The sequence below is a fragment of the Mixophyes fleayi genome, chromosome 5 (assembly GCF_038048845.1).
Source record: "Mixophyes fleayi isolate aMixFle1 chromosome 5, aMixFle1.hap1, whole genome shotgun sequence".
NCBI lineage: Eukaryota > Metazoa > Chordata > Amphibia > Anura > Limnodynastidae > Mixophyes > Mixophyes fleayi.
Genome location: NC_134406.1, coordinates 168,484,438 through 168,511,064, shown reverse-complemented (window position 1 = coordinate 168,511,064; position 26,627 = coordinate 168,484,438). Strand labels below are relative to the sequence as shown.

The window sequence follows — 26,627 nt, the reverse complement described above, 5'->3', positions numbered from 1 at the left end:
TATTTAATTTCAATAATCTTGCTCTACAAAATTAAATCTTGTTTCTGCACTGCTCCGCGCAATTTATTGCAGCAGTGCCCTTACTAGGTAGGACTATATCCTCCACCAAACTCTCCTACTCTCCCTGTGAAAACTTCTGGTGCTCAGCAAATTTGTCAATCTTACATTAGAAAACCCATGCACCCTAAATCTATATGCCCTTGAGCTAATTGAAATGCCCATCAGGTCCAAAGAAGCATTTGTGTTAAAAACCTGCCACTTTGCCAGATTTGCCATAAATTACTTCCTGTGTGTGTTTGAATGAACAATTCATTGTCTTAGAATGAACAATTATCTCTCCAATCTATATCTGTCATTTTCCTATGAAGTACTTTCCTATGTCACCTCTGACATTTCAGTTTGTAAATCATTTCTATGTATAGAGAATCATGTACGTTTGTAAGTTGCCCACTTCATGTTTTTTTTCCATATGAATCTCAATACCCCTAATATTTCAGCAAATATTTGTCCAAAATACAAAAATAATTGCCATCTGAAACATTCTGAATCAAATACTATGAGATTCGCTAATATTAGTATTTAGACTGCTATATACTCTGTTCGTTTTATCTGTCTATAATTAAGTAAAGGCTGGACCTTGTATTTATCCCTTTAATGGTCACTGGTACTCAGTAAACAACCATGTTTTGTATATGCAGCTATAGTTGCTAACAACACAACTAAAGCTAGCGATCAAGGAAAGAGCGAGAAAGGTCAGATATGCTAGGTCATACAGAAACAGACAAATGGTATCAATTCTGTAGGCAAAAATAACAAGCTAGAGGTCAGGGCAGATGTAAAGGAACAATGGTCAGGCACAAAGCGAGGGTCAAAAACAGTAAATCCAAAGAAAACAATAGTACCCAGGTTAGGAAACAAAAACCTATAATGGGTGCCCAAGTAATCCAGGCCTGAATTTATATTGGTACAGAGTATCAATTGAGGCACATCTCACATTAAGGCTTGGAGACATACACATGATTTGGTGAGAGCTATAAGAAACTAATTCAGCACCCAAGAAGATGACAGTCAGGTAAGTATATTACAATCTTATAAGGTGACCTTTTAATGCTAAAGAATATATAAAGTGCATAGCTTGTTGCGAACGTGGATTGTAAGTCAACAAACAGCTTTTTTCCCATTTGATGTGACCCCTTCCACCTTTTTTTTTTTTTAGGTCTTTTTGATTTGATTTGTTTTCTTCCCATATTGGCTGAATAATAAGTTCATTGTTCATATTTTGATTTATGTTGTTCTTAAAAATGTTAATTCAAAATTTTGCTTCCCCGATACGTTCCCCTTCCGTTTCCCTCCCTTCCTCTCTTCTATATTACTTTTACTAATTTGATAAAACTCAATAAACAGAAGTTAAAAAAATAATAATTTGGAAATAACATTGCAATAGCTATATTCTTATTTACTATCTGAGATGGGTTAAAAATGACTATAAAAAGTGATTATGTGGTAAATAGTAATTTTACCTAAGGTAGTTTATGATGAACTGCTGAATAATAAAACATTACAACCTAAATGGGTGGAACAAGGATAAGCTACAGAAAGAGGCAGCAATCCTGTAACAGGTAAAATACGCATGGGGAATTTACAATAAATGTTCATATCTGTGCGCCAGGACACTTGTGATGTAATCAGAAAACTTGGGGTAGGGTGGGGACTAATATTAGATTCATTGTTATTTATTAGCAAACCCCATTATAGAATAGCATTCAGAGGGCCTGAGTCATTAAGAAAAGTAAAGCATAAAAAAGGAGTTACTTTGCACCTGGGCAAAACCATGTTGCATTGGAGTAGGGAGTAAATTTAAAATGTGGGGATAGATTTATATTTGGGGTAGGGCATGTTCTAGATCAACTTTAAATTTCAGTGTAAAAATAAAACTATCAAATATTTGTGTGCTAGATGAAAAAACAGCCAGTATTTATCTTATGTGCAAAATAATACATTAACTTGCACACCTTGCATTGTAACATGGTTTGTCCCGGAGAACATTTACTCCTTTTTTTGCCTTACTTTCCTTAATGACTCAGGCCCAGAGTCTTTAGGAAGGAGAAATAAATATATTGTCCTAGTATTTTATGTTTTAGATAATTCATGTATATCACTTTGGTAATGACAAAGCAAATCACACTAATGCTCAATGCTCCACAAGTTATGTCCACATGGTTCAGCATTAAAATAAGACTTAATAAAACTACAACCTGTACAGTACATGTACAGTAAATACTAGGAACAAAATGTTTTACTTACCTGACAGCTAGGAATAACAATATTTTCCTTACCTGACATTGTACATGTCCTTTGCCAAAGTCTTTATAGAATGAGTTTCGTTTGTCTATTTTAGTTTATAAAATACTTTTCTGCTCTCAAAATAGAAACAAAACTGTAATCTTCATAAAAATATTTGCTGTATATGGTACATATTATATCAGACAAGCATCGTCAATAGAGAACTGAATGTAGACAAAGGCAGAAGGCAGGCTGAGTCATTCATCCAGTGGACCATTTTATCAGAATTCAGTTTAGTTTTACACTTGATGCTGGAAAGCAATTCCAAGGAAACCAGATCTGTGTATATCAGTTCCTGTCCTCTTCCTGAGAATGTCTATGAGCAGTTGGTAATAATGACAACGAGCAGTAGACGGGGTAGAGCTGCGAGCAGTTCAGATTCTCCACTGCTAGAGCTCAGAACTGCACAGTCCTTTGTAATACACAGCTTCAGCAAAAAAAAGCAAAAAAAAAAAAACTCCTATTGAATCAATGGGAGTTTTCAGCTTGTGATGAACCAGGTTACAGCGGCCCCTTTTTGTACTGGCCAAATTTAAACACATGGAAAGAAATGCAGCACAAAATGCAACAAAACACTTTGTTTACTTTCAGCTGAATGACTGTATCACTCTGGTACCAAGATATAGATCCACCACCACCTTTCAGACTGAGCCACCACTGATCTCAGGCCTACTATGCCTAATGTTAAAACCGTATCCTTCACTTTGGAAGTTGTCCAAGTTACTGTAGTTCAATAAGTCACAGAGTTAGTGAACTGTAACTTTTCTCATCATTTAATAATCTGATTTCATATATTTAAACCAGTGGAGCTGAATTTGAACATATCTTTTCCTCAAAGCATTATAAATGGACCTACCTAGGATTTTGACTAAGCCAATCTCATTATAGGACACAGAAAGACAGTCTGTGGATATCCTACTCATTAATCCCAGTTATTACTCATTCTTATTTATAGAGCATTTCTGTATTTCAGCATGTATATGTGTTTGTCTGTTTAATTTTTCTATATCATGCCACCAATTGATGTAATTTAGATTGTAAGCTTATACAAGCAGTGTATTTCTTGTTGCCTCTCTCTCATCTTGTCCCCATTTGCTTCCTACCCCTCCCTTGTCACTTTCAGCTACCACAACTGTGGTGAATAAAGCATAATCATAAGGGTCTGAATTGCAAATACTGCATATCAAATGAATCCATTTATATTTTGTATTTCTCTGTAAGCTAGGATGTAATGCAAGTGACTTCAAAGCAAAGCCTGTTCTCACAGGGTTAATGACCTAACTCTGTGTGGTCCTGCAGACCTAAAAACTACAAGATAACATTGTCATCTTTAGGGGGAACTGAACAGCTGCAAAAACCTCATGGCTTGAGCTATGTCCTGGTATAGGAGAGGTTTTTGGCACCCATAGAGACTTTAAGGAACGGTCCCAGAAGGGGGTCTTACACAAAGAGACATGGACTCTGTGACGATGGCTTGCTGTATCTTATATAGGCAAATATAATTCCATTTCCAAAATACCACTTACAATCATTATAATTAGTGATCCACCACATATTCATAAATAGCATTTTGAAGGGCAGCCCATATGTCAAATAAAGCTGTCTTTAACGCAGGGATGAGAGGAAATAAGTGTCAGCTTAACTAATCAACTTGACCTATGTCTGTTTGGTATCTGTAGATTTGTAAATTTATATTGAATTTATTAATGATAATCTTGTGTCTGTGTGACACTCCCCAGAAAAGATATGTTACATTTTAGCATTGGGGATTAAACAGGGAATATGTAAACTTCCCTGTTTTATACTTTTTTTGTATATTAAATCTAAAATTGATTAAGTGTAGTCCTTATTGCTCTAAACGAATTCAGTGCCTATTTGGAAGAGGTTGATTGCTTGGCTGTGTTAACCCTTTAAATACCAGTGTGGGAAGTGTAAACTATTTTAGCTATCAGAGCGCAGAGTGTACACAATTTGGTAATTAATTCATAGGCTTTCTACAGGCCTTATACATATATGGTGGCAGAGGAGAGGTGGGGAAGTGTGTTCCTGTGTTGGGGGAGGGAACAGTTAGATCTGGAAACTTAGGGATTGGTAAGTGCAAGATTGAGTGCTGGAATCCTGTGTGTCCCCTTACAGTAAATTTCCCAGTCACGAGTGTGCAGAGTGCAGTTTGTGACAGGTAAAGGTAGTCAGGAGAAGTTTCCTGACAAAATATAGGTGATATATTGCCTTCCTGTTTGATTAATTGATAAGTTATTAGCTCACAGAACCGGAAGAGGCAGGTCTCCATGACAATTATCATCCCTGTAATTCCACAAGGATTGCCCTTTGCGATAGGACTTCATTTATGTTACCCTTTAGTATTACTACTGTATTTGCTAGTTGTACTCCTGCTATGTAAATTTTTGTTAACATTTGTTTATGTGAACTATGTCAACCTTGTTTGTACTGTTGCCATGCATGGCCACTTTGTGGCATCTTATGCATAAATGGTAATAATAATAATGCAAAAATTTATGAAGTGCAAAACAACAGATGTGCAGTGCAAATTCAGGGTTGGTATAATGTGTCATTGTGTGCCTCAGTTTGTACAAGAGCATGTAGATTTTCATCAAAGTGTATATGTTTGTGGAGGAAGATGGTGGCATTTGCAGAGAGCAAAAGTATGGACAGGCTAAGGGAAGGATTTGGAAAGACTGAGGGTATTTCTTGCCAATGATGGCATAGGCACACTGGTCTACCTACTTTTTCAAAGCAGTGCAAAAACAAGATTTCATTTTGTGGTGTAAGATTATTAAAATGAGATAAATGAGTGGAAAGAGTACTACTTTAGGGGTTACTCCTTGCTGTGGTGGTTGGAGGGGCAAATTTTCACGCAAAGGACTGGAATTTTGCATTACCTCGGAATTGGCAGTCTTCTAGTCTCATTCTTTCCTTTAATTGGACCCATTTTACATCTTCATGTTGCACTGCTAATTGGTTTTTGAGCAATGTAATAAAAAGCTTTACACATAAAACAATGAAAAATAGTCATGATGTTCTCTCACTATCATAACATATTTATTCTATTAATAAGTTTAAACCAAATAGTATTCTAGGAGAAAAACATAAAATGTAATCTAGTACAGGACTAGTACAGGATTTAAGGTTGGATTAACAAAGTAGTTGACAGCCTGTTCTTTTAGGTACCCAATCCAGCTGTCATTCTGAGGCAAATCCCTCTTTCTACTACCTATTTTATTGTAATGTACCTCTGTTATGCTTTCTTTTCTGTTACTCTACCCCCTAACTGCAACACACTGAGGAAACAGAACAGGTTTTCCCTACACTCAAGGAAAGTCTGACACAATCTCCTGCTTTGGGAAAACTAGACTATGGAAAGCCATTTCACCTATTCTGTGTGGCAAGTACTGATTGTGCGGTAGAAGTTCTCACACAACGACATGGGGACGGTAACAGACCTGTAGCCTACTACAGTGCATAGCTAGATACTGTGGCTTGTTCCCTCTCCACCTGTTTAAAGACAGTAGACACAGCTGCTCTTCTAGTAAAGATAAGCAAAGATGTATTATTGGGTCATGATTCTATACTCCATGCACCTTGTGCAGTGTCTGCACTTTTAATTTCAGCTCAAACAAGAAATGTATCATCTGCTAAATACAACAAGTGGGAACTTGCCCTTATGGCACCAGCAAACATCACTATCAAAAGATGTAATACGCTGAATCCCGTAAATTTCTTACTGAATGTGCCTCATAAGGCACAAAGAGTAGAGAATAAGCATGGAAATTTTGAAGAAATTGATTTTGACGTTTATGCATCTAAACATGACTGTATGGAATATCTAAATCAGACTTTCACAGCTAATCCTGACATCTGCGACATCTCTTTAGTTGAAGCAGTCTTAACATTTTACACTAATGATAGTAGTTATCAAATGCCAAGCGCACACACACACAACTTTGATCCAGTTTGTATGAGTAACAGTAGAGCAGATGAGGCTGCAAAGAGAACGACAGCTTCACTTGTGATTAAAACATAGAGCCTGACACTGACGAAGAATCAAAAAAAATGTATTTCAAGCTCTCAGCAAAAAACAAAATGATCAGAATGCAAGACATTTGTTTCAAACCGGAAAGGGGCCTTTGAAAGTTGAAGGGATGTGGACAATATGCGATGGACTTATGAAAAGATAAAACAGGCAGGCTGGTAGCTCCGAATTCCTACTTTACGAATTTAACGGAAGCAGTGCAGCGGTTTACACACTTTGGTGAAGATGGTGGGTCTGAGTCATTAAGTAGAGCAAAGCATAAAAAAGGAGTTACATTTGCACCTGGGCAAAACCATGTTGCATTGGAGGGGAGGTAAATTTAAAATGTGGGGACAGAGTTATAGTTGGGATAGGACATGTGCTAGAGCACCTTTAAATTTCAGTGTAATAATAAAGCTAGCAAGTATTTGTGTGCTATATGAAAAAACAGCCAGTATTTAACTTATGTGCAAAATAATAAACTAATTTGCACCCCTTGCATTGTAACATGGTTTGTCCCAGAGAACATTTACTCCTTTTTTTGCCTTAATGACTCAGGCCCGGTATGTGTATATTAGTTACCGTATACTGTAATGCTCCTGGGTATTCCTCCCATGCTGGTAAAAAACCTGCTTTATGCCTTACTTGTCTGAGAAAGAACAAAGGAAAAGCTATACAGAAAAACCCGTCACACATCCCTCCCACAGATGGCCCATTCCAGGTAATTCAGATTGATTTCATACAGTTGCCTCCTTGTAGGAATTTAAAGTACAAGTTGGAGGTAGAGGCCTATCCAGCCGCAACAAATACTGTGCTTACTGCTAAGAATATTGTGCGTTTGTATGTAGGTTTGATATCCCCAAAGTTATTGACAGTGATCAGGGTATCCTATTTTTCAGGTGATGTTTTGCAAACCATGTATAAACTTTTGGGTATTAATAGCAAATTACACACTCCCTACAGGCCACAAGCCACTGGGAAAGTAGAAATAGTTAACGGTACTATTAACAATAAGTTGGGTGAAGTGATGGCTGAGACTGGGTTAGCATGGCCAGATGCATTGCCGCTAGTATTGCACAGTATCAGTACCACTCTTAGACCACCTCTTAACCTGTCACCATTTGAGATGCTTTTTCTCGACAACCGTACTTGATGGTAGATCCCCAGGATGATTTAAAGTGTAACAGTGAAGTGACTGTCCAATATCTCATTAAAATGAGCAAACAGCTGAGACAGCAGCAGAAAGGTTTAAAATTGTTGACTCCAGATATGCCAGGAAATATCTGTCATGATATTGAACCTGGAGAATATGTAATGATCTGAAACTTTTTGCACTCCAGTTGTTTAGTAGACTGTTGGTAAGGTTATATCAAGTGTTGATGACCAGCACCACATCCCTGATGGTAGCAGAGAGAAATGCTTGGATCCATTCCAGTCATTTCAAGAGAGTCAATAATCTGGAAGAGGTTCGGGATGAGGCAAAGGTCGATAAAATAAACACTGTCACTTGCGAGCCTGTTTCAAAACATTTAAATTGCAGTAGAGTAGCCTGAGCCAAAAATGGACTGATTCTATTACCCTACCACGGAGCATCAATTTCTTTTCTTTTTCCTTTTTTAAGGTACCCCATATTTTTGGGGTGACATCAAAATCATGGAGATTGGTTCTGAGGATGGGATTGATGATTTGGAGATGGAGGGGTTGGTAGTTCATTCGGTTTGGCCCCACGCTCTACTCAACTCAGGGGTCAATAAACGACCCTGGAGTTCAGAAGCAATGTGATGGGTTATTGTCTGAAGTGTACTGTATTTGTAAATATTGTGGCAACATAGAAATAGAAGAAAGGTGCTTCCAGCAGTGTCAATCTAACACTAACCTTGATTTTGACAGACACTCTCTAGATCACTATACTGCTTTAGTGGGAAGGGTTTTAAATCAGAGTGATTGCTGGGTATGCTCCAATGTACCTCAGGGACAAGACAATGTAGGATTAGTTCCCATTCCATTAAATGTCTCTGAGACTCTTGAATTATGTGAGGTCAAGAGATGGAAAGTATAATGTTGCTAAATCCCCTAGTTTGAAACTTTGCCAATACTCAGTAGACAGGTTTTTGATATGTATAAATTTCATCTAGAACCACCTGGATATTGGCATGTAATGTGGCTCATTCAAACAATGGCCTACTCCAGGGGGTCTGATGGGAAACCAAGTGCTATCAACTGGACAAATCTTATGAAAAGTACATCTGGTTTCCAGAGAAAGCAATACATGAATAAGTCTAGAAAAGTGTCTGTTGCTAAAGTGCAAACTGGATACTCTAGTGACTATCCATCCACTTATGTTGCATAGATGGGGACTCTCTGCTTGGGTATATTTACTAGAACTTTATGTAGCACTATTCTAGGTTACTCTGTAACCCATCTTCTACCCAAGGATGTTTATTTTATCTGTGGGTGTAAAGCCTATAAATGGTTATTTCTGAACTCCAATTGAATATGTTATATAGGAAGGATAGTCCCGAAATCATGACTTTATCACATGAAAAGATGCACAGTATTCACAAATCTACCACCTCTCCATATGTACACACACAGCATGAACATAGATTTAAAAGAAGCATGGTACCCAGGGAAGGACCCATAGCTACTAATTTAACATTGTACTCTACAGGGTATCAGTTTCTGGTAGAATTGGACATAACCACGACTGCCCGGGTCACCCTGAATTTTAATTATGTACAGGCTCTGGATATATTAAGTGATAAAATAACTGAAATATATGATAACACATTTAGGTATATGGGTAAGAAGCTGCACTCCTGTAAGAAAGAATTAGTACAACATAGAATGGTTCTCAGTTTGACAGTTGTCACTGGAGGATACTATGTAACCTTAGTAACACAGTTTGGTGTCAATTGTTTCCCTTACATCACTAACAATACCGGTGACCCTAAGTAAATAATTGACCATACAATGGATGAGATCTTACAGGTAAAATTGAAGTTTCGTAGAGCTTATAAGGCTACTCTTTCTACAGTGGGAGAAAAGATAGTAGTTTGGGTCTCATGGTTAAATCTTGTAAATTGGTTCTCAGGGTTTGGTGATTGGGAGAAAACACTACTGTCAGCTTTGGGTAAGCTCTTTATTCTTTAGTGTCCTGTTAATAATTTATGTTTTACAGGTGTTTTCCTGCTGTGTTGAAGTGTGGAAAAAGAGTAACCACGGTAACAACTGAAAGTAATAGCACTGATAGTAGGGCTGTGGTCCTGATGAGGGCTATCGATACAGAAACAAGGGTCCTATGTTATGATTTTCCATTCGGGTGTATGATGTGATAAAAAATTTTCATGAACACCGCAAATTATGTAAGAAAAATATATGAATGTCTCAAAGTAATAGCAATTTTGTGCAGTAAAGATTAATAAGTACCCCAAGAAGATGACAAATCTGTGTTTGCAAAAAATGGTATTAATATAGATACAACGAAAGAAAAGATAAATTGTTACAACATAACTATCAAGTAGATTATAGCCACATATTAGCAAAGTACTTCTCAGTAGATGGTAATCAAGGGGATGAGTGGTTCTGAAGGCAATAATTCATGCAGTTGTTCCTCACAATGGTACGATGTTCAAAGTTATATGGGCCTTATAACACTTAGTAAACAAGTGCCGTAATTCTTAATATTCTTAATATGGTGATGACCAAAGTTTGGGTATACATTGTTCTAATAAGCAGACATGTCAATGAGATCCTGTAGGTTCAAAATAAGTTCTGCTAACGTCACTTAATAGGTGAGTCTCAGTTCATATGGTATCTTTGTATATAAACTGGGAGCATAACACAGAAAGCATAGTTTTTATACAAAGATGCCAAATTAAATGACACTTCACCTATTAAGTGACTTCAGCAGACCTTATTTTGAACTTACGGGATCTCATTGACATTTCTGCTATATTGAAACGATTTATACCCAAACTTTGGACATTATCGTTTTAAAAAAATCAACTAAGGCTCTTGTTTACAAAGTGTTATAAGCCTCCCTGCCGGTTATAGCGGTTTTGCCACACAGGTAGCTGACCTGCTGCAGTTCCCTGTGGATACTCTACCTGAATTCTGATTGACTCCTGTTGTGACCCCTGTCTTGTTTCTGGAACCTGCTTGTATTCTGATGCCCCTAACCTTTGGCTTTGTCTACTAACCTGCTTGCTACTGCTCCTCGACCCTTGGCCTGCTGTTCCTGGTATCTGTCTGCTGTATTCCAGTTACTGCCTCCTACCTCTGTGCTACGGTAACTGCACATAAACTTTTACTACACTAGAGTTAAGACCTGGGTGGCTTCCTAGTACCTGTGCTTTCAATTAAAAATTGAGTACTAATGTGAAAATTGGAGGTTCAGAAACATAGGTCATATGCAAATGAGTATGTTCAATCTTGTAAATCTAGTGACAAATAACAGTTTAAATAAATATACAAATCTAGTGACTGATACTAATGTTTATGGTAGCCTTGATGATGATCAGGAAAATAGTGAAAGATATCTGATCAGATTGAACAATGAGCACAGCAAGGTATGCTTAATGAAGGTTCCTGAATCTAGTTAATAACATTAAACACAGTTAGTTACTCAAATAGGTTCTTGCCTGCCAGCTTATATTAGTGTTCCTCATTATCTTTCATAAAGCATACCACTGTTTCTCATAATAGCTTCAAATGCAGTATAGCAAAGGCTGTGCTATACCACAGTCTGTGGTGATCAGGGGATGTCATCATTGATATCACACATTATGACATCATTATTCATGTAACTCTTTCTGGTATCGCCCTTTGTGAGGTCATAATTGATGTCACTCATTGTGATATGTTAAGATGACATTATTGACCAGCGTAGTCAAGTATTTCTATATTATCATGGGCAATAACAAATGCAATGCTATATCCTTTGATGTCATTGATTGTGAGGTTGGGTCAGTGCCGATGTCACCATTACATTTTAATCTATATTTATATAATGATGTCACCATTGATGTCACTCATTTTGATATTGCAATAGGTGAAGACAGTTACATTATAATGAGGAAATAAATTGTGCTATCACAAACGGTAACATCAATAATGATTTCTCCAAGATGGATAAAATGAATGGTATCATGGCTGATTATTTGTCATTATTTTAAATGCCCAATGCCATTGTAATCGATGTCCTCACCCTTTGTGATGTTATCATTAATGTCACCCTTTGTGATTTTGTCAAACTTTGTGAGATCAGTATTAATGTCACCCGCTGTGATTTGATCATTGGTATCAAACTTTGTGATGTCATCATTAATATCACCCATTGTGATGTTCTCAGTTATGCTAACCATTGTGACATATACTTCATTTTATCACACTTTGTGATGTCATAATTGATGTCAATTATTGTAATGTCATAAGTGATGTCAATCATTGTGGTGGCACCCATTGTGATATAATAAAATATGTCACCTTTTCAGATATCATTATTTATATTAACCATTTTGAGGCCATCAACAATGAGGTTCCACTGTCTAACCATGAAATATTGACACAGAGAAGAAATAAAGAGTAAATTGATTAAAGAGTTACAGTTTTGTTTTACAACTACCTTCGCTAGTTGTCCATCAGGTGCAAGCGTCAAGAACCAGTGCAGGAAATCCCAGGCAATGCATTTTCCTTAAACGGGAGAGCGACCAGATCACCTATATATAGACCACTGGAGAGATTTCAAAATACTCCTATTGAGATTAACTTTGTACCCTAAGATTACACTAATTAAGCACACAACATGTGATCATTACATACAACAGTAGATGGCAGCAGTACTACATAGTAAATGTTTGATTCCTTCAAGGGCACATCTTGAAATTAGGGCCATCTCTAAATATGTTCTGCTATAATCACAAACTAGATGTAATCACATATTAGACATACTCCTATTTTGTCTTGTGTGTCTTGACCATGTTTTTATAAACTTTTCTCTAGAACTTTCCAACACTGACAATGTTAAAGGAGAAATACATTCAATATGTAATAATAGCAAAATATAATATAATATAATATAATTGTATCATTTTTCATATTAATAGCTATTAAAAAGTTGTATGTGTCACCCTCTTCTTTCTTCTCAGCTAAATATTGAAAATAAAATAATAGTGTGATCAATAGTAACAGAAAAATTGTATGGAAGTATTAAAATAGGGAGAAAAGGAACACTTAGGCCAAGGCTCAATACTTTATTAGTGTTTTCTAAATTTCTTCCAAAATGTACAAAATTATGTAGGTGGTCGACTACTAGTCAATTATGTAATTGTAGGGTTCAGTTAATTTCTTATTTTAAATTCCCTCTTGCAACTTCTACTATATATTGTTGAAAGCTATTTCAACTATATAGTAATCACTTGATGTATTAAGTAGCTAACAATATTCACGTAATAAATAGGTGACTCATTTCCATGATTAACATAATAATCTATTATTTATTCATCACTGATTGCGATAGAAAAGCGGCTTATACTCCATTTACAGAATAACTGCTTTTCAAATAAGCTTTTTGTACTTCCCCCTCCAATAATTAGCAAGTAGCTGGGGATGTAGATCTTATATAAATGTATTCATTCTTTTGTATTGTTGGTTAAGATAGTGTAACCTTTATTTCACTCCCACCTCTTGGGGTCCACTAGGTGGTGAAGCATAATAGCCCTATGATATAAGTTTTTAATCACCAACTTTTATTTCTATTCTTCACAGCCCGATATGCTCTCATAGTGGCTTCAGGCTATGATCTTTGCCAATCTGGCTTATTATTATGTTGCTAGAATTATGCAGTTTAAGATTTACTCTACTTCCCCCTCTAGTGGTTAAGAGTCCAAATTGTATTCATTAGTTTGTATCATATATTTGTATCAAACCCTATACCTCTGTAAGTCAGATATATGCTATATCATAGGTTGGAATGGTGTAATATGTATTTCACTCCCACTCATTGAGATCTGACAAACCTAAATGGTATAACAGTCTTTTGATGTGAATCTGTGCTTTCATAGTTTTATATTGGTATCATTAGTATATCATCTCGCCTGTGGGTATGATGACAGCCCTCTTTCTGTCTGATTTATATGCATAATACACCTTTTATTATCATTATTAATTTGATTTTCAGTAATATAGTAACTATTGCAAGTATCATATAATGCTTTTATATCTCCCCTTTCTAGTGTCAGGGGCATATGTTCCACCCATTCATCATTTTATAGTGTGTCCTGCATGCATCCCTTATGATATTATTATTCCTTTTCTTGGATCTATCCATTCATCAGTGCTGCTACATAGAAACACTACACTTGTCACTGCTGCACTATGTATTGATCTCTATGATCACGTCCTTGTGACATGTCCATCCAATGTTATGCTGTTTCTTTAGCAAAGCATCAGCCCGACAACCCTCCATATCACTTATTTATCTTACATTTCAGCCAATCATATTCTATTGTCCTGATGGATAGATAGACTCATTCTCCTATTTGGTTAACTAATCCATTCTCAAATCAGATTAGCCGTTTCAATTTCCAGACAGGACTTCGGGTCAGCTGTAGCATCTTAGATTCCTTTTGACTCTGCCCATTGTTTATTCCGCAGTTAAATCTTCATATACATATTATTTATATCAGGTTGCAGAAAAAACTCTTATGTTCAGTAATTTTGATCTATTTCCTATCTTCTTTTTTTTTTTTTTTTATCTTAGTCCTTAGCATTGTCTGTTGTTTTTGTATAATCCTTCAGAACTGTTTATATTTTCTCCTTTATTGCTTGTTATTGAATAGAAGATTTCCAGTGATGATATCTCTTCCTATTTGTATAAATTAAAACAATTTAGAGTCCATGAAATAAGCTAGGGCAGTAATGGTGAATTCATTCTGCTATGTGGTGTGTTTGGTGTACGACTTGGAACACTTAAGACCAAATCATCTCTGTTCATCAGTAAAGTCAGCCATTATAATGCAATCAGTAATGTCACCCTTTATGTATCATTATTGGTTCAAACTTCCTGATAGTATTGCAGGGGCTTCGGACTCACACTTTTATTGTTGTTAACATGGAATGCTACCCACTCTCCTGAGCCATAAACCTTCCAGTTATTTGAGGATCTGGAATTTCTTATATCTCAGTCAGCCCTTCTACTACTATAGGACGAGGATTATATAAATTAAAAATAGCATTAGTGTCAGGATCTGCCTGCAGACCTCTGCATTGCATGCTGCTTTGCATTGGCAGCTCCTGCCTCCAGGACTATAGGACTTTATATTTGTTTTCATTGTATATATTATGGCAGTACTTCTAACTCACCATAGGTGCTGATATTGTGCTTTATCCTTCTCACTACTCACTAACCTGTTGGACTAATTATCTCCTGCACCTGTGTGTTCTCTATTTATACCTGCCTCTTTACCTCTCCTGTGCTGGTCATTGTTGTTTTGTTGCCTTCCTTTTTGATTTGTCTCCTGATTGCCCTGTGCTCTTGGACTGCACATCACTACTCTGGATACCTCTTCATCTAACCATTCCCTTTTGCATCTGCAGTATACCTTGCAACCAGTATCCAGTCATCTTAGATATTCCTGTGCAGTTTCAGCATTATTTTGTTCGTACTATTTATTTGCATTTTGATCAAAAAACACCTATATTATTTATCACATCCATAGCTGTTACTTACTTTGAAGCGTGACATTATGACCAGCTCAAAAGACAGCTTTGGAGCCATGAGGATTCTTTTGCAATTGTTTTTCATTTGTTACCTCTTGCAACATGTGTGCCTCGCAAATTACTGAACTACCATTGCTACAGACTCTACAAGCAGATATAATTTTACTACACTCTCAGTTGGCTCAATTTTTTGCTTTACTTATGGGCCCACTCCGGAGACTGTCCGATTTTGTCTATCCCAATTCTGATGCAGTTAATTTGTCTCATCCAACCTTCTCTGCTGCTGAACTAGTACAAACATCATCTCTTCATAGTGCTATTACAAGTTTACTGTTTACCAAGAACTATGGTGTAACAAAGTCCAGGTTCACAGGTGGTCCATGGCCCCATCTGGCCGAAGAGGAGCGGTGGCGCAGAAGAACTAATAAATTATGTCTCTACTGTGCCAGTAACATACACTTTTTATAAGACTGTCCTCTATGCAGACCACGATAGCCTACAGAATCGTCTTCTGTTTATTCCCCTCCTCAATCTGGAGTTGTTTGCACTTCACTTCCCATTCCCCATTACAGCCTGTTCTGCTCCCTGGGATGAGGTCTAGCTTGCCAGTTCCAGCCACTTGTCCTGAGGCACCAGTTCCAGCCGCTTGTCCTGAGGCGCCAGTTCCAGCCGCTTGTCCTGAGGCGCCAGTTCCAGCCGCTTGTCCTGAGGCACCAGTTCCAGCCGCTTGTCCTGAGGCGCTATTTCCAGTCACCTGTCCTGAGGCAACAGTTTCATCTGCCTGTCTCGAGGCGCCAGTCTCTGCCGTCAGTCCAGAGGTGCCTGTTCCAGCCGCTTGTCTTGAGGTGCCAGTTTTGGCTGTCAGTCCAGAGGTGCCAGTTTCAGCTGCCCGTCTCAAGGTGCCAGTCTCTACCACCAGTCCAGAGGTGCCAGTTGCAGCCGCTTGTCTCAAGGTGCCAGTTTCAGCAGTCAGTCGAGAGGTGCCAGTTCCAGTGACCTGTCTTGAGACGCCAGTCTCTGCCGCCAGTCCAGAGGTGCCAGTTTCAGTTGTCTGTCTGAAGATGACCGTTTCGGCCGCCAGTCCAGAGTTGCCAGTTACAGCCACTTGTCTCGAGGTGCCACTTTCGGCCACCAGTCCAGAGGTGCCAGTTTCAGCTGCCTGTCTCAAGATGACAGTTTCGACTGCCAGACCAGAGGTATCAGTTTCCGCCGCTTGTCCCAAGGTGCCAGCTCCTGTGGTCTGTCCAAAGGTGAAAGTCTGTGCCTCCAGCTTCAAGGTACCAGTCTCTGCCTCCAGTTCCGAGGTACCAGCCTCTCCCTCCGGTTCCGAGGTGCCAGCCTCTGCTTCCAGTCCTGAGTTTCCTGCCATTGTCTCCAGTCCTGAGTCTCCTACCATTGTCTTCAGTCCCAAATCTCCTGCCATTGTCTCCAGTGCTGAGTCTCCAGCCACTGTATCCAGTCTCGAGCCTCCAACCTTTGCCTCTGCACCCGAGTCTTCAGCCTCTGTTTCCAGCCCTGAGTCTTCAGCCCCTGCCTCAAGTCCCGAGTCTTCAGCCCCTGCCTCAAGTCCCGAGTCTTCAGCCGCTGCCTCCAGTCCCGAGTCTTCAGTCGCTGCCTCCAGTCCCGAGTCCTCAGCCGCTGCCTCCAGTCCCCAGTCTTCAGCCACTGCCTCCAGTCCCGAGTCTTCAGCCGCTGCCTCCAGTCCCGAGTCCTCAGCCGCTGCCTCCAGTCCCCAGTCTTCAGCCACTGCCTCCAGTCCCGAGCCTTCAGTCCAGTCGCTGCCTCCAGTCCTGAGCCTTCAGCCCCTGCCTCCAGTCCCGAGTATTCAGCCGCTGCCTCCAGTCCCGAGTCTTCAGCCGCTGCCTCCAGTCCCGAGTCTTCAGCCGTTGCCTCCGGTCCCGAGTCTTCAGACGCTGCCTCCAGTCCCGAGTCTTCAGCCGCTGCCTCCAGTCCCGAGTCCCCAGCAGCTGTCTCCGTTCCTGAGCTACAGCCTGCTTAAGAAAGGGCGCTGCCTCTACAGCCTGCTTCAGAGAGGGTGCTGCCCCTACAGCCTGCTCTAGAGACGTTGCTGATCAATATGGTCCAGCCCGAGTTGCTAGTCAGTACTTTCCAGCCCGAGTTGCCAGTCAGTACAGTCCAGCCCGAGTTGCCATTCAGTTTGGTCCAGCCCGAGTTGCCACTTAATTCGGTTCAGCCCGAGTTGACACTTAGTGCTGTCCGCTCTGAGGCTCACAGTACTGTCCAATTTGGGCCTCCTGCCAAGTCGTCAGCTCAGTCCGGGCCTCCTGCCAAGTTGTCTGCCCAGTCCGGGCCTCCTGCCAAGTTGTCTGCCCAGTCCGGGCCTCCTGCCAAGTCGTATGCCCGGTCTAGGTCCTCCTGCAAGTGTGCCCGGTCCGAGCTGTCTGTTGCCAAAGGAGTCTTGTTTGAGCCGCCTCTTGCCGAGGGCCTCCAGTCCAAGCCGCCTCTTGCCGAGGGTCTCCAGTCCGAGTCGCCTCTTGCCGAGGATCTCCAGTCCGAGTCGCCTCTTCCCGAGGTTTTCCCGTCCAAGCTGCCTCCTGCTGAGGGTGTCCAATTCGAGCAATCACCTACCTTTGAGGGGCACCTTTCTCAATTTAGTGCTGTACTGAGGTTTTGTGCTTCATATTTCCCCTCAGTACCTGGCCTTGTCAGTGGCCCAAAGAGGCAGGTTCTGTTCTTGCTAGCAAATTTTAAAGGAGCAGCCTTGGAATAGGCAAACCTTTGGTTGAGACTAACCATCCCATCCTATCTGACTTGCAACTATTTGTTGAGGAGTTATCAGCAAGTTTACGCCATCTCCTGCAGCGCCAACTTACGGCTCTTCTGTGCCTCCGACAGTGTTATCTACATTTAAAATATGATTGCAGATTTATATTTTGAATAGTGCATGTCTTAGATCAACTTTAAATTTCAGTGTACAAATAAAGTATTTGTGTGCTACATGAGAAAACAGACAGACAGTATTATCTTGTATGTGCAAAATAATAAACTAATTTGCACCCCTTGCATTGCAACATGGTTTTGTCCAGAAAACTTGAGTAAGAAATCTTACTCAAATTTTTGCTTAACCTTCCTTAATGAATCAGGCCCTACATTAATTACATAATACATACATCATTTTGGTGAATGATGGTTGGTTGCTTGTAATTTGCATTTTGTTTTTTTGTTTTATTATTGACTTTATTCATTTGGATTAGGCAATCATTAATTATGGGCGTATGCTGAAAAGCAACAATTAGACATAATTCCACTTTATAAAACAGAATCCATTAAGTTTGTTTCTGTACCCAAAATATGTGGGAAACTCTATGAGGTCTGGAAGAATCCTTAGAACCACTCTATCCTGGATAAATATCAGGAATGCATCTGAAATATAAAGTGGATCAACCAAATGGCAGTTAGTGATGGCTGCACAATAGACTGAATCTGGGCTTCACCTCCCTCATGATTATCCTTTCAAAAACGTTAAAAATGTCTGAAGCCAGTGATAATTTACAGAGTAGTACAGAGTAGCGCTTCGGAATCAGTGGCGCTATATAAATAAATGATGATGATGATGATGATGAGTAGTGTCATCACACAAAGGATAGGGTTGTTTTGAAAAACTACTATCTCAGTTCCACTGCTGGAGCTAGTAATTTCAACTGTCATTGCTGATGCCGTCTCGGTTTCTCCTTTGATTATATCCATGACCTCCTTGGTGGCAGAAGTGACCACCACAGCCTCTGTAAATATTGGAGAACAATATTATAGTGTCCTGGCTCTGTGCCCAGCAGTGAGATTGATGCCAAACATTATACCATGCACAAAGCTACTCCAAGCTGGAATGAAACTACATGCATCACAAAAGCAAATGCCTTCTCCAGATCAGAAATGAGGTTTTGTTAATGTAAATGACGGAAGACAGTCACAGTTGCCAATAGTTCATTGTCTAAACATTTCTACTATGACTAATTCGTCTTTCAGGTCTCCATCTTTCACTGTGTCTCGTCATTCCAACTGTACTGTACCGCCAGTAACCACACAAAAATGCAGTTGTCAGTGGCTGCTTTAACATTGGTGGATGTAAAGGCTTCTGTCTTCCAATATCCACACCCACCACCACCAGCTACAATTGTTATTTTGCTAGGTATCAATTGTTCCTTTCATCTCTTACACTGTAAACTAATTTCGGCAAGGCCAACTTTACCTTCTAAATGAAAAATGTAAAATTTCAGACGTAAAATGCAACACAAAAATAAAATAAAAAATCCAAAGAGATATTGTTTAACAATATAGACCAAAAAACATGTTCGATAGTCCTGATATATATTCTTCTGATAAAGAGGCAGACAAACGCTTTACTTCAGCTGCACTGGCTCTTACTACAACTTTGATATGAGACGGAGGAGCGTAACTAATGCAGAAAATTCCACAGACAGGAACTGTGTTTTGATGACCATCACTTGGTCAATTGGTACCTTGTTTTCAAGTTATTAGTCTTATTTTAGACATATCAGCTTACTCTCCACTTAAATTAATATAAGCAAAGGTACAAGCAGAAAGAGCCCTTCTGTGGGTGGAAATGTTTTTTTATTTTCGACCTGTAGCCAAATTTGGAATGCTTTAGTTAACACTTTTTTGGCTAGTGTTAGAGATATCTATCTATCTATCTATCTATCTATCTATCTATCTATCTATCTATCTATATCTATCTATCTATATCTATCTATCTATCTATCTATCTATCTATCAATCTATCTATACCTGATTATACAGTATATAGTTCAATTTCTCTGTGTCTGTTTGAGTTGATTACTCTTGCAATCATTTGCACTGCTGATACTGTCTGCTTAATTGTATATTTATTACCTCTATTTTGTTTTTATATTAAGTTGCCAGTCAAGAGCAGAAAATCTGCGGAAGCCATGTTGATTGGGATTAAAAGGGACATGTAAATAAGCATCCTTTAAGTCCACTTTCACAAGCAAGCCACTCCAATTTAAAGTTTCTGAGGAATTTGATGAGCTTTCTCAGGGCTAAGATTGCTCAGACTGCCACTGATATTTTCTCTATTAGGAAGTGTGGTGAGTAAATCCCTAGGCCTAGTTGATGGAATAGCTTGTTTGCTTAGATAATCTGAAATTATTTAAAGCAGAGATGTCTTGGGTGTATATTTATCAAGCTGTGGGTTTGAAAAAGTGGAGATGTTGCCTATAGCAACCAGTCAGATTGTAGTAATCATTTATGTAGTGCATTCTACAAAATAACAGCTAGTATCTGATTGGTTGCTATAGGCAACATCTCCACTTTTTCAAACCTGCAGCTTGATAAATTTACCCATTGATCTATCTTGTATTGGGTGTAAAGCTTAGAATAAGTCATAAGGATTTTTTGTCAGAATTAACTGTTCTTCCTGTTTTTTTAGGCCTGCTGTCTGTTGACTACTGCACCATGTTATTATTGTCTAGAGTGTTTGAAGATGGCTCAATTAGGCCTATTTCCTTTAAAATGCCTTGTCCCTTTTCTTTTGGTCTACATTAGGAAGGAACTTTTAAAGGCAGAGGCACTTGATATAATACTATCCAGACAGAGATCAAAAAGAAGACTGCTCTCAAAACTGGCACAGCTTCTTCCTTGGCCCTGATGTCAGACACCAGTCCTCTGGTAGGCTTATGCGCAAAAGTGTAGTTAGGGCCAGAAAAGTATTTAAAGCAGTGGATTATAGTGCAGGTAGAGTGACTTACAATTCCAGGGTGGCCCAGGCACAGGGGGCTCACCTAAGGACTGGCTATCTTTCAGCATCATGCTGGGGGGCTCAAACAGAGGGAGAGAGGCTGAGCCTCTGGATGGTAAGCACATAGTTGCCTATTCACCCGGAATGTCCGGGAGACTCTTTGGAAATTCTACGCAAGGTCCTAGTGCTAGTGGTGATCTTGGATCCTGAAACTGCAGGTTCCAGAATGCAGTGAGGCAGGGAGTGACAGTTGATGAGAAAAAAAAATAAAGTTTGTCTGAGGAGTCTTGAGAGGGAGGACAGATGGAGACAGGACACAGTGGTGTATAAGCAGTCAAAAAGTAAATAAATAGAGAAAAACAGAGATTGAAGAGGAGAAGAAGTGAGAAAGAGGTGTGGGTAACCCAAACCGGAGAGCGCAGGGGAAATCTGAGATAGACAAATGGCAGAGTTAAGGAAAGAGGGGTCAGATGGTCCTGAGCTCAGTAACAGAGGAGAGTAAATGCGAAAGTGCGTAATATTGCTACAAGTAGACGGGTCTGAGAAGAAGTGTATAGAAACATATATCAGAGACTGTGCCTATATAATGTTAGCAGAATCAGAGGGGAGAGTCACACTGGATTTGTATAATGACAGGGTAAATAGGTTAAACAGACACAGTTAAGCAAAGCACCAATCATTACATCCCTGCAACTGAAGAATCAGCATTAATTTATATAAATATATCTGACCCCTTTATATAAGAACTTTGAGTTTGTTATGGCAAAATGAATCATTGTTCATTTAAACTGCAAAAACAGTGTTTTGCCAGCAGCACCTTCATTGTGAAAGTCTGAGAAATATTTAGTAAAGCGTCCATCAATAAAGTACTGAAAGTGAAATGCTACATTAAATACTAAGACATATTTGATTGCTGGGACTGCACAAAAGATATTTATGTAGGCTGTTTACTGAAGGAACTGAGAACACATATTCTCATTACAGGAAAGAGACTGTGCAAAGTGTAAATATAGTTAGAAAGATTGTGAATATATTGAGTGTGACACTTGCAGGTTGCAACAATACACCGGGGAGCTAGTGAAAGAAATGAGTGAGAGACAGTACAGATACTGCAACTGAACAATATTTTTATACTGCGGGTGTCAGAAATAGGTTTATGACAGAAAAACAATGCTCTGCTCTGTCCAGTCTTTCCTATTGTTAAATGCATATTGAATAAAGAGTATGCTCCAAGGAAAAAGCCATTGAATTGCATTTCTGTAATGCCTGTTGCTCACTCAGTAATTTTTAGATATATTGGGTGTATATTCCGATTGCAACTATTAGGAAGGTACTCTAAAAATACCAGTTTGCATCATAGGAGTTATCAGCAAGAATGTGTCCTCTAATGTGTGATCACGTCATCAGCATGGGAATAAATGACTACAGAAGTCGAGGGATTGAGATAAGTACTTTGATAAACACATCTCCCTGATCACCAATGCTCACACTTCACTTATATTTCAATGTATTGCGATAAACTTTGTTACGCAAAAAACGGGATATAATCCAAAGGATCACCTATATATTTTTTTAAAAAGTAACATTAGGTTCCCAACCACATGTACCAACATTATTATAAGCTAGCATACAAGAGTGTCAACTGTGAGCAGTTCGATCCAAGAAGGGCGATTGATCTCCAGGTACTTCATAAGGAATTAGCTATTTATTTACTGAGTGGCTATTTATATAAAAATATGTTACTCTCTCTACAAATGCACTTGTACCTATTATTCGATTGTTTATTTACATGCCTGCAGACCTGTTCAAATTATACTAGATACTGTTTTAAATTGTGATAATCGATTACAGCAATCATACTGACCTTCAGGAGCTGTAAAATAAAAAGCAACATCTAAGCATTTTGACTTATCTTACTCTCTATGTGGCCTTCCATGTTTGTGTGCTGTTTGCATTGTCTCCGCCTCTCTACTAGAGAGGCACAGGCTCGGTCCTCGGAGAACCGAGCCCACCCGAACTTCGCCGATTGGAGTACCGAGCTGCGGCTCGGTACTTTTGCGCGCCTTCAGAGGTAAAATGAGGCAAAATGTCATTGTTGTGTCGTCAGATCTTGCGAGTCTTGGATTGTATAAGTACTGCCCCCCAGGGTGATCCAGCGCCATTTCACAGAGAGACACAGAAGGGTTAGCACGGTTCTTGGCAGTCTCTAGTGCAGTTGTGCAGGGTCATCTCTAAGATAGAAAGAGGAGGGGTGGCAGTTTTCTTAAAAGTCTCCAGTGACATTCTACTGAGTTATAGCCTGCATAGAAACAGGAGAGGTCCATTGCTTATTGTCATTGCTGAAATAGAAATATTAGGGCTGTCAGTGTTCTTCAAAATCTACAGTCCCATTATATTGTGCCATAGCTCACCCAGAAATAGGAGAGGTGGCAGTGTTTAGTACTGAAACAGAAATTCAAATATTAGGGCTGGCAGTGTTTTTAAAAGTTTCCAATGACATTCTACTGTGCCATAGCTCATACAGAAACAGGAGGGGTGGCAGTATTCTTGTCACTCTCAAGTCTTCAGTTACATTGACCTTGTCACTCTCCAGTCTCAGTCATGATGATACTAATCCTTCTACATCATGTGCTAAAGCCTATGTTCAAGTGCACAGTGGTTTTAAGTCAGGGAAACAAAAATGTAAAAAAAGCTTGTACCTTTTTAAAGAAAAAAACACCTATCTAATAAAGGTAAAAGTTTACTGTAGGAAAACATAAAATTGCCAAGATGCCATTCTACTCAAAATATTAACAAGCATACCAGCATCAGCTAGCTCCCTTCTCTCAGCTAGATCCTAGCTCCTGCAATCTACACTGTAATCATCCTAACCCTCATCAGTGTGTACATCATCCTCACACAATGCTAATTCATCCCCGATGCAATCCACCATTACAGTACTTTGATATAATTTCCGGTAATGGCCTTCCCCGTGAAATTTGTAGTTTATTTTACCACAAAGCTGTCACGATTTTTGTGTAATTCTTTTACCCCAGACCAAATGTCAAAATGTTGTGCTGACTCATCTGTATCACCACTGGGTGTCAGGGAAAGCTAAGTTGTTTCCTAGCAGCAGTTGCCCAAGAAAATGAGTGAGGATGAGTCATTGTGTCATGTACCACTTGAGCTGTCAGCTTGCTGACCAAGAGCTCATTGCATCTCTTGAGATCTGGGTCAGCTGGAAAGAAAGAGACATAGCTTTTAAACCTAGGATCATGTACAGTTGCCAAAATGCAGTGATCCAATTTCGATTTAAAATACTTAATCTACAAGTCCTACATAGCTAGCAGAATTGCTTAGTTTCATCTCCTCCTTCAATTTCTCTAGCTGCTTTTCCAAAAGTCGAATTAGGGGAATAACTTGACTCAAGCTAACAGTGTCTGAACTCACTTCACAGATCACTACTTAGAGTGGTTTCAGCACTTTGCACAACACGGAAAGTATTCTCCACTGCGCTGGACTAAAGTACAATTCCCCCTCTAATTTGATTCTTCTTGCAACAGCTGCAATCTCCAACATGCTGTTGCAGAATGCTGAAAATGACCTGAATTATTTCTGGACACAGACAGCATCTCCTGCATGTCACTCTCATTTTTAAAAAAGCTCGGTACCACCAAGTTAATTGTGTGAGCAAAACAGGGAATGTGATGAAATTCTCCCCGCTGTAATGCTCTCACAAAATTGGTGGCATTATGACAAATGACATATCCTCAGAAGAGTCCAAGTGTGATAAGCCATGTTGCAATGACATCCCTTAGTTTTTCAAACAGGTTGATAGCGTTATGGCTCTTAGTGTAGCCAGTGATACACAAATGTAGGATACCACTTTGTATTTGCAACAGGATGAGGGGGATATTTGTGTAGCTGACGATGGCACTAATAAGGATGCCGATGAGGATGATGATGAGAATGATGTTGTTTGTGTAAGTCCTGCAACAGTGGAAGCAGTTTTTGCCAGTGATAAGAAGAAGGCCATTGTCATGCCTGGGCATAATACCAAAAAATCCACCTCTTATGTATGCAATTATTTTTAGCCAATCCTGACAATAGTTGTCTAGCCATTTGTAGCATTTGTAAAGCCACACTGGCAACACCTTTCTCATCAATATTCTCACTAGTGATCGGAGTTAGTCCTGCATCCAAGTTGCTAAGGCTAGATGACTTCTTCCCTATCCAGGATTACTCTGAAGAATTCTTGAGCGTTAGTCCCGCTGCTGCTGCTGCTGGGGGTGGATCTTCAACCCAGAAGTAGACCAAGAAGAAGACTACTAGTAGTAGTTTACAACAATTGACTGTTAAATAATCCTTTGCCAGAGGAAGCAAGTATGAAAGCGGTCAGTCAGTTGCAAAGCGGATCACAAAAGCCATGGCGACTCTGCTAATATTAGATCTGCGTCCAATATGCACAATTAATGGAGCTGGTTTTAGAGAGTCAATTGAAGGTCCTGTGTTTCTGTTACCAAATTCCATCACGACACATTGTACTAGAAAAGCAATTCCTTACCTCTACTAGAAGCTTCCATAAAATGCAATTATTGGGCTGCAAAATGCCATTCTACCCACTGTACACTTGGGTGGGAGGGTCCCAAGGACAATTCCATCTTGCACCACTTTTCCTTTCAGCTACCACTGTGTGCCAATGTTATCTACATGTTGTCATTCTTCCTCTCGGCGGGGATGGTCGCCTGTCTCCGTCGCTCAGCCCGGACAGTTGCCGGGCAACACTACAGCCACGCCCCCTAGTACTGTCGGGCGCATGCGCTCCAGGCCGTCCCGTTGCTAGGCAACGGGACGCTTTCATCGGCACTCGGTGTGCCTAATTATGCCTCCTCCAATCCCAGCACTCCTGTCATTATTTAAACCTGGCTCTGGCGCCCTTAGGGTGCCAGAGTAACAGGTTCCTGCCTCTAGCTCCCTTTTGTGCTTTCTCCTTGTTGTGACCCGGCTTCCTTGACCACCCTTTAGTTCTGCCTTCCTGTTGTGACCCGGCTAGCTGACCATCCTCCTTTCTGTGTGCCCTCCTGTGTTCCTGCAACCTTGGCTTGATTGACGATTCTCCTGGATTCTCCCTTTGTACCTCGCATACCGATTGGCTCGACCCGGACCGTCTGACTCTTCTTTCTCTACACCGGCAACTGACTAATAGGACCGCGACCTGCGTACCCTGTGCAGCAAAGTCCAAACCTCCTTGCGGGGGTCCCTGGCGAAAACCAGGGGTGCGTTAGACTCAGCACCTATTTGCTCAGTGGCGCTAATACCGGTTAGTGTACCTCTCTATTCGTGCCTGACAGTTTACTCTGGCCATGACGGACGGCTCCGCTGAACCCTCAGCTCGTGACCTCCTCATTCATTTGGGTCAGCGCGTGGAACAACAAGAGTCCAATCAGGCTCAGCTCCTGCAGTGTATACAAGGGGTGATCTCCCGCCTGGATGCCTTGAATCCACCTCAACCATCTCCTCTGGCCGCACCTCCTTCAAGTGTGAATACCGCTACGCCCAGGAATCTACGTATACCTTCTCCTGAGAAGTTTGATGGTAACCCTAAGGGCTGTCGAGGCTTTCTCAATCAATCCAATTTGAGCTGGCACCGGAGAATTTCTCTTCTGAAAGAGCCAAGGTAGCCTATATTATATCCCTTCTCACCGGTCAGGCTCTGGCCTGGGCTTCCCCGTTATGGGAACGGAATGATGCATCTCTATACAACGCCACTATATTCATTGAAAATTTCCGGAAGGTGTTCGATGAGCCCGGCCGAGTGTC

General features: G+C 40.0%; 1 protein-coding gene across 1 annotated transcript in view; it reads right to left on the bottom strand.

Moving 5' to 3' along the window:
- The window catches only part of NQO2 (N-ribosyldihydronicotinamide:quinone dehydrogenase 2), a 47,766-nt gene extending 31,249 nt beyond the window's left edge, over positions 1–16,517 (bottom strand). The window contains exon 1 of the mRNA XM_075214391.1: positions 15,849–16,517. Coding sequence (XP_075070492.1) covers positions 15,849–16,517 — 669 coding nt within the window. The remainder of the gene's footprint in view (positions 1–15,848) is intronic.
- Positions 16,518–26,627: the final 10,110 nt, after the last annotated feature.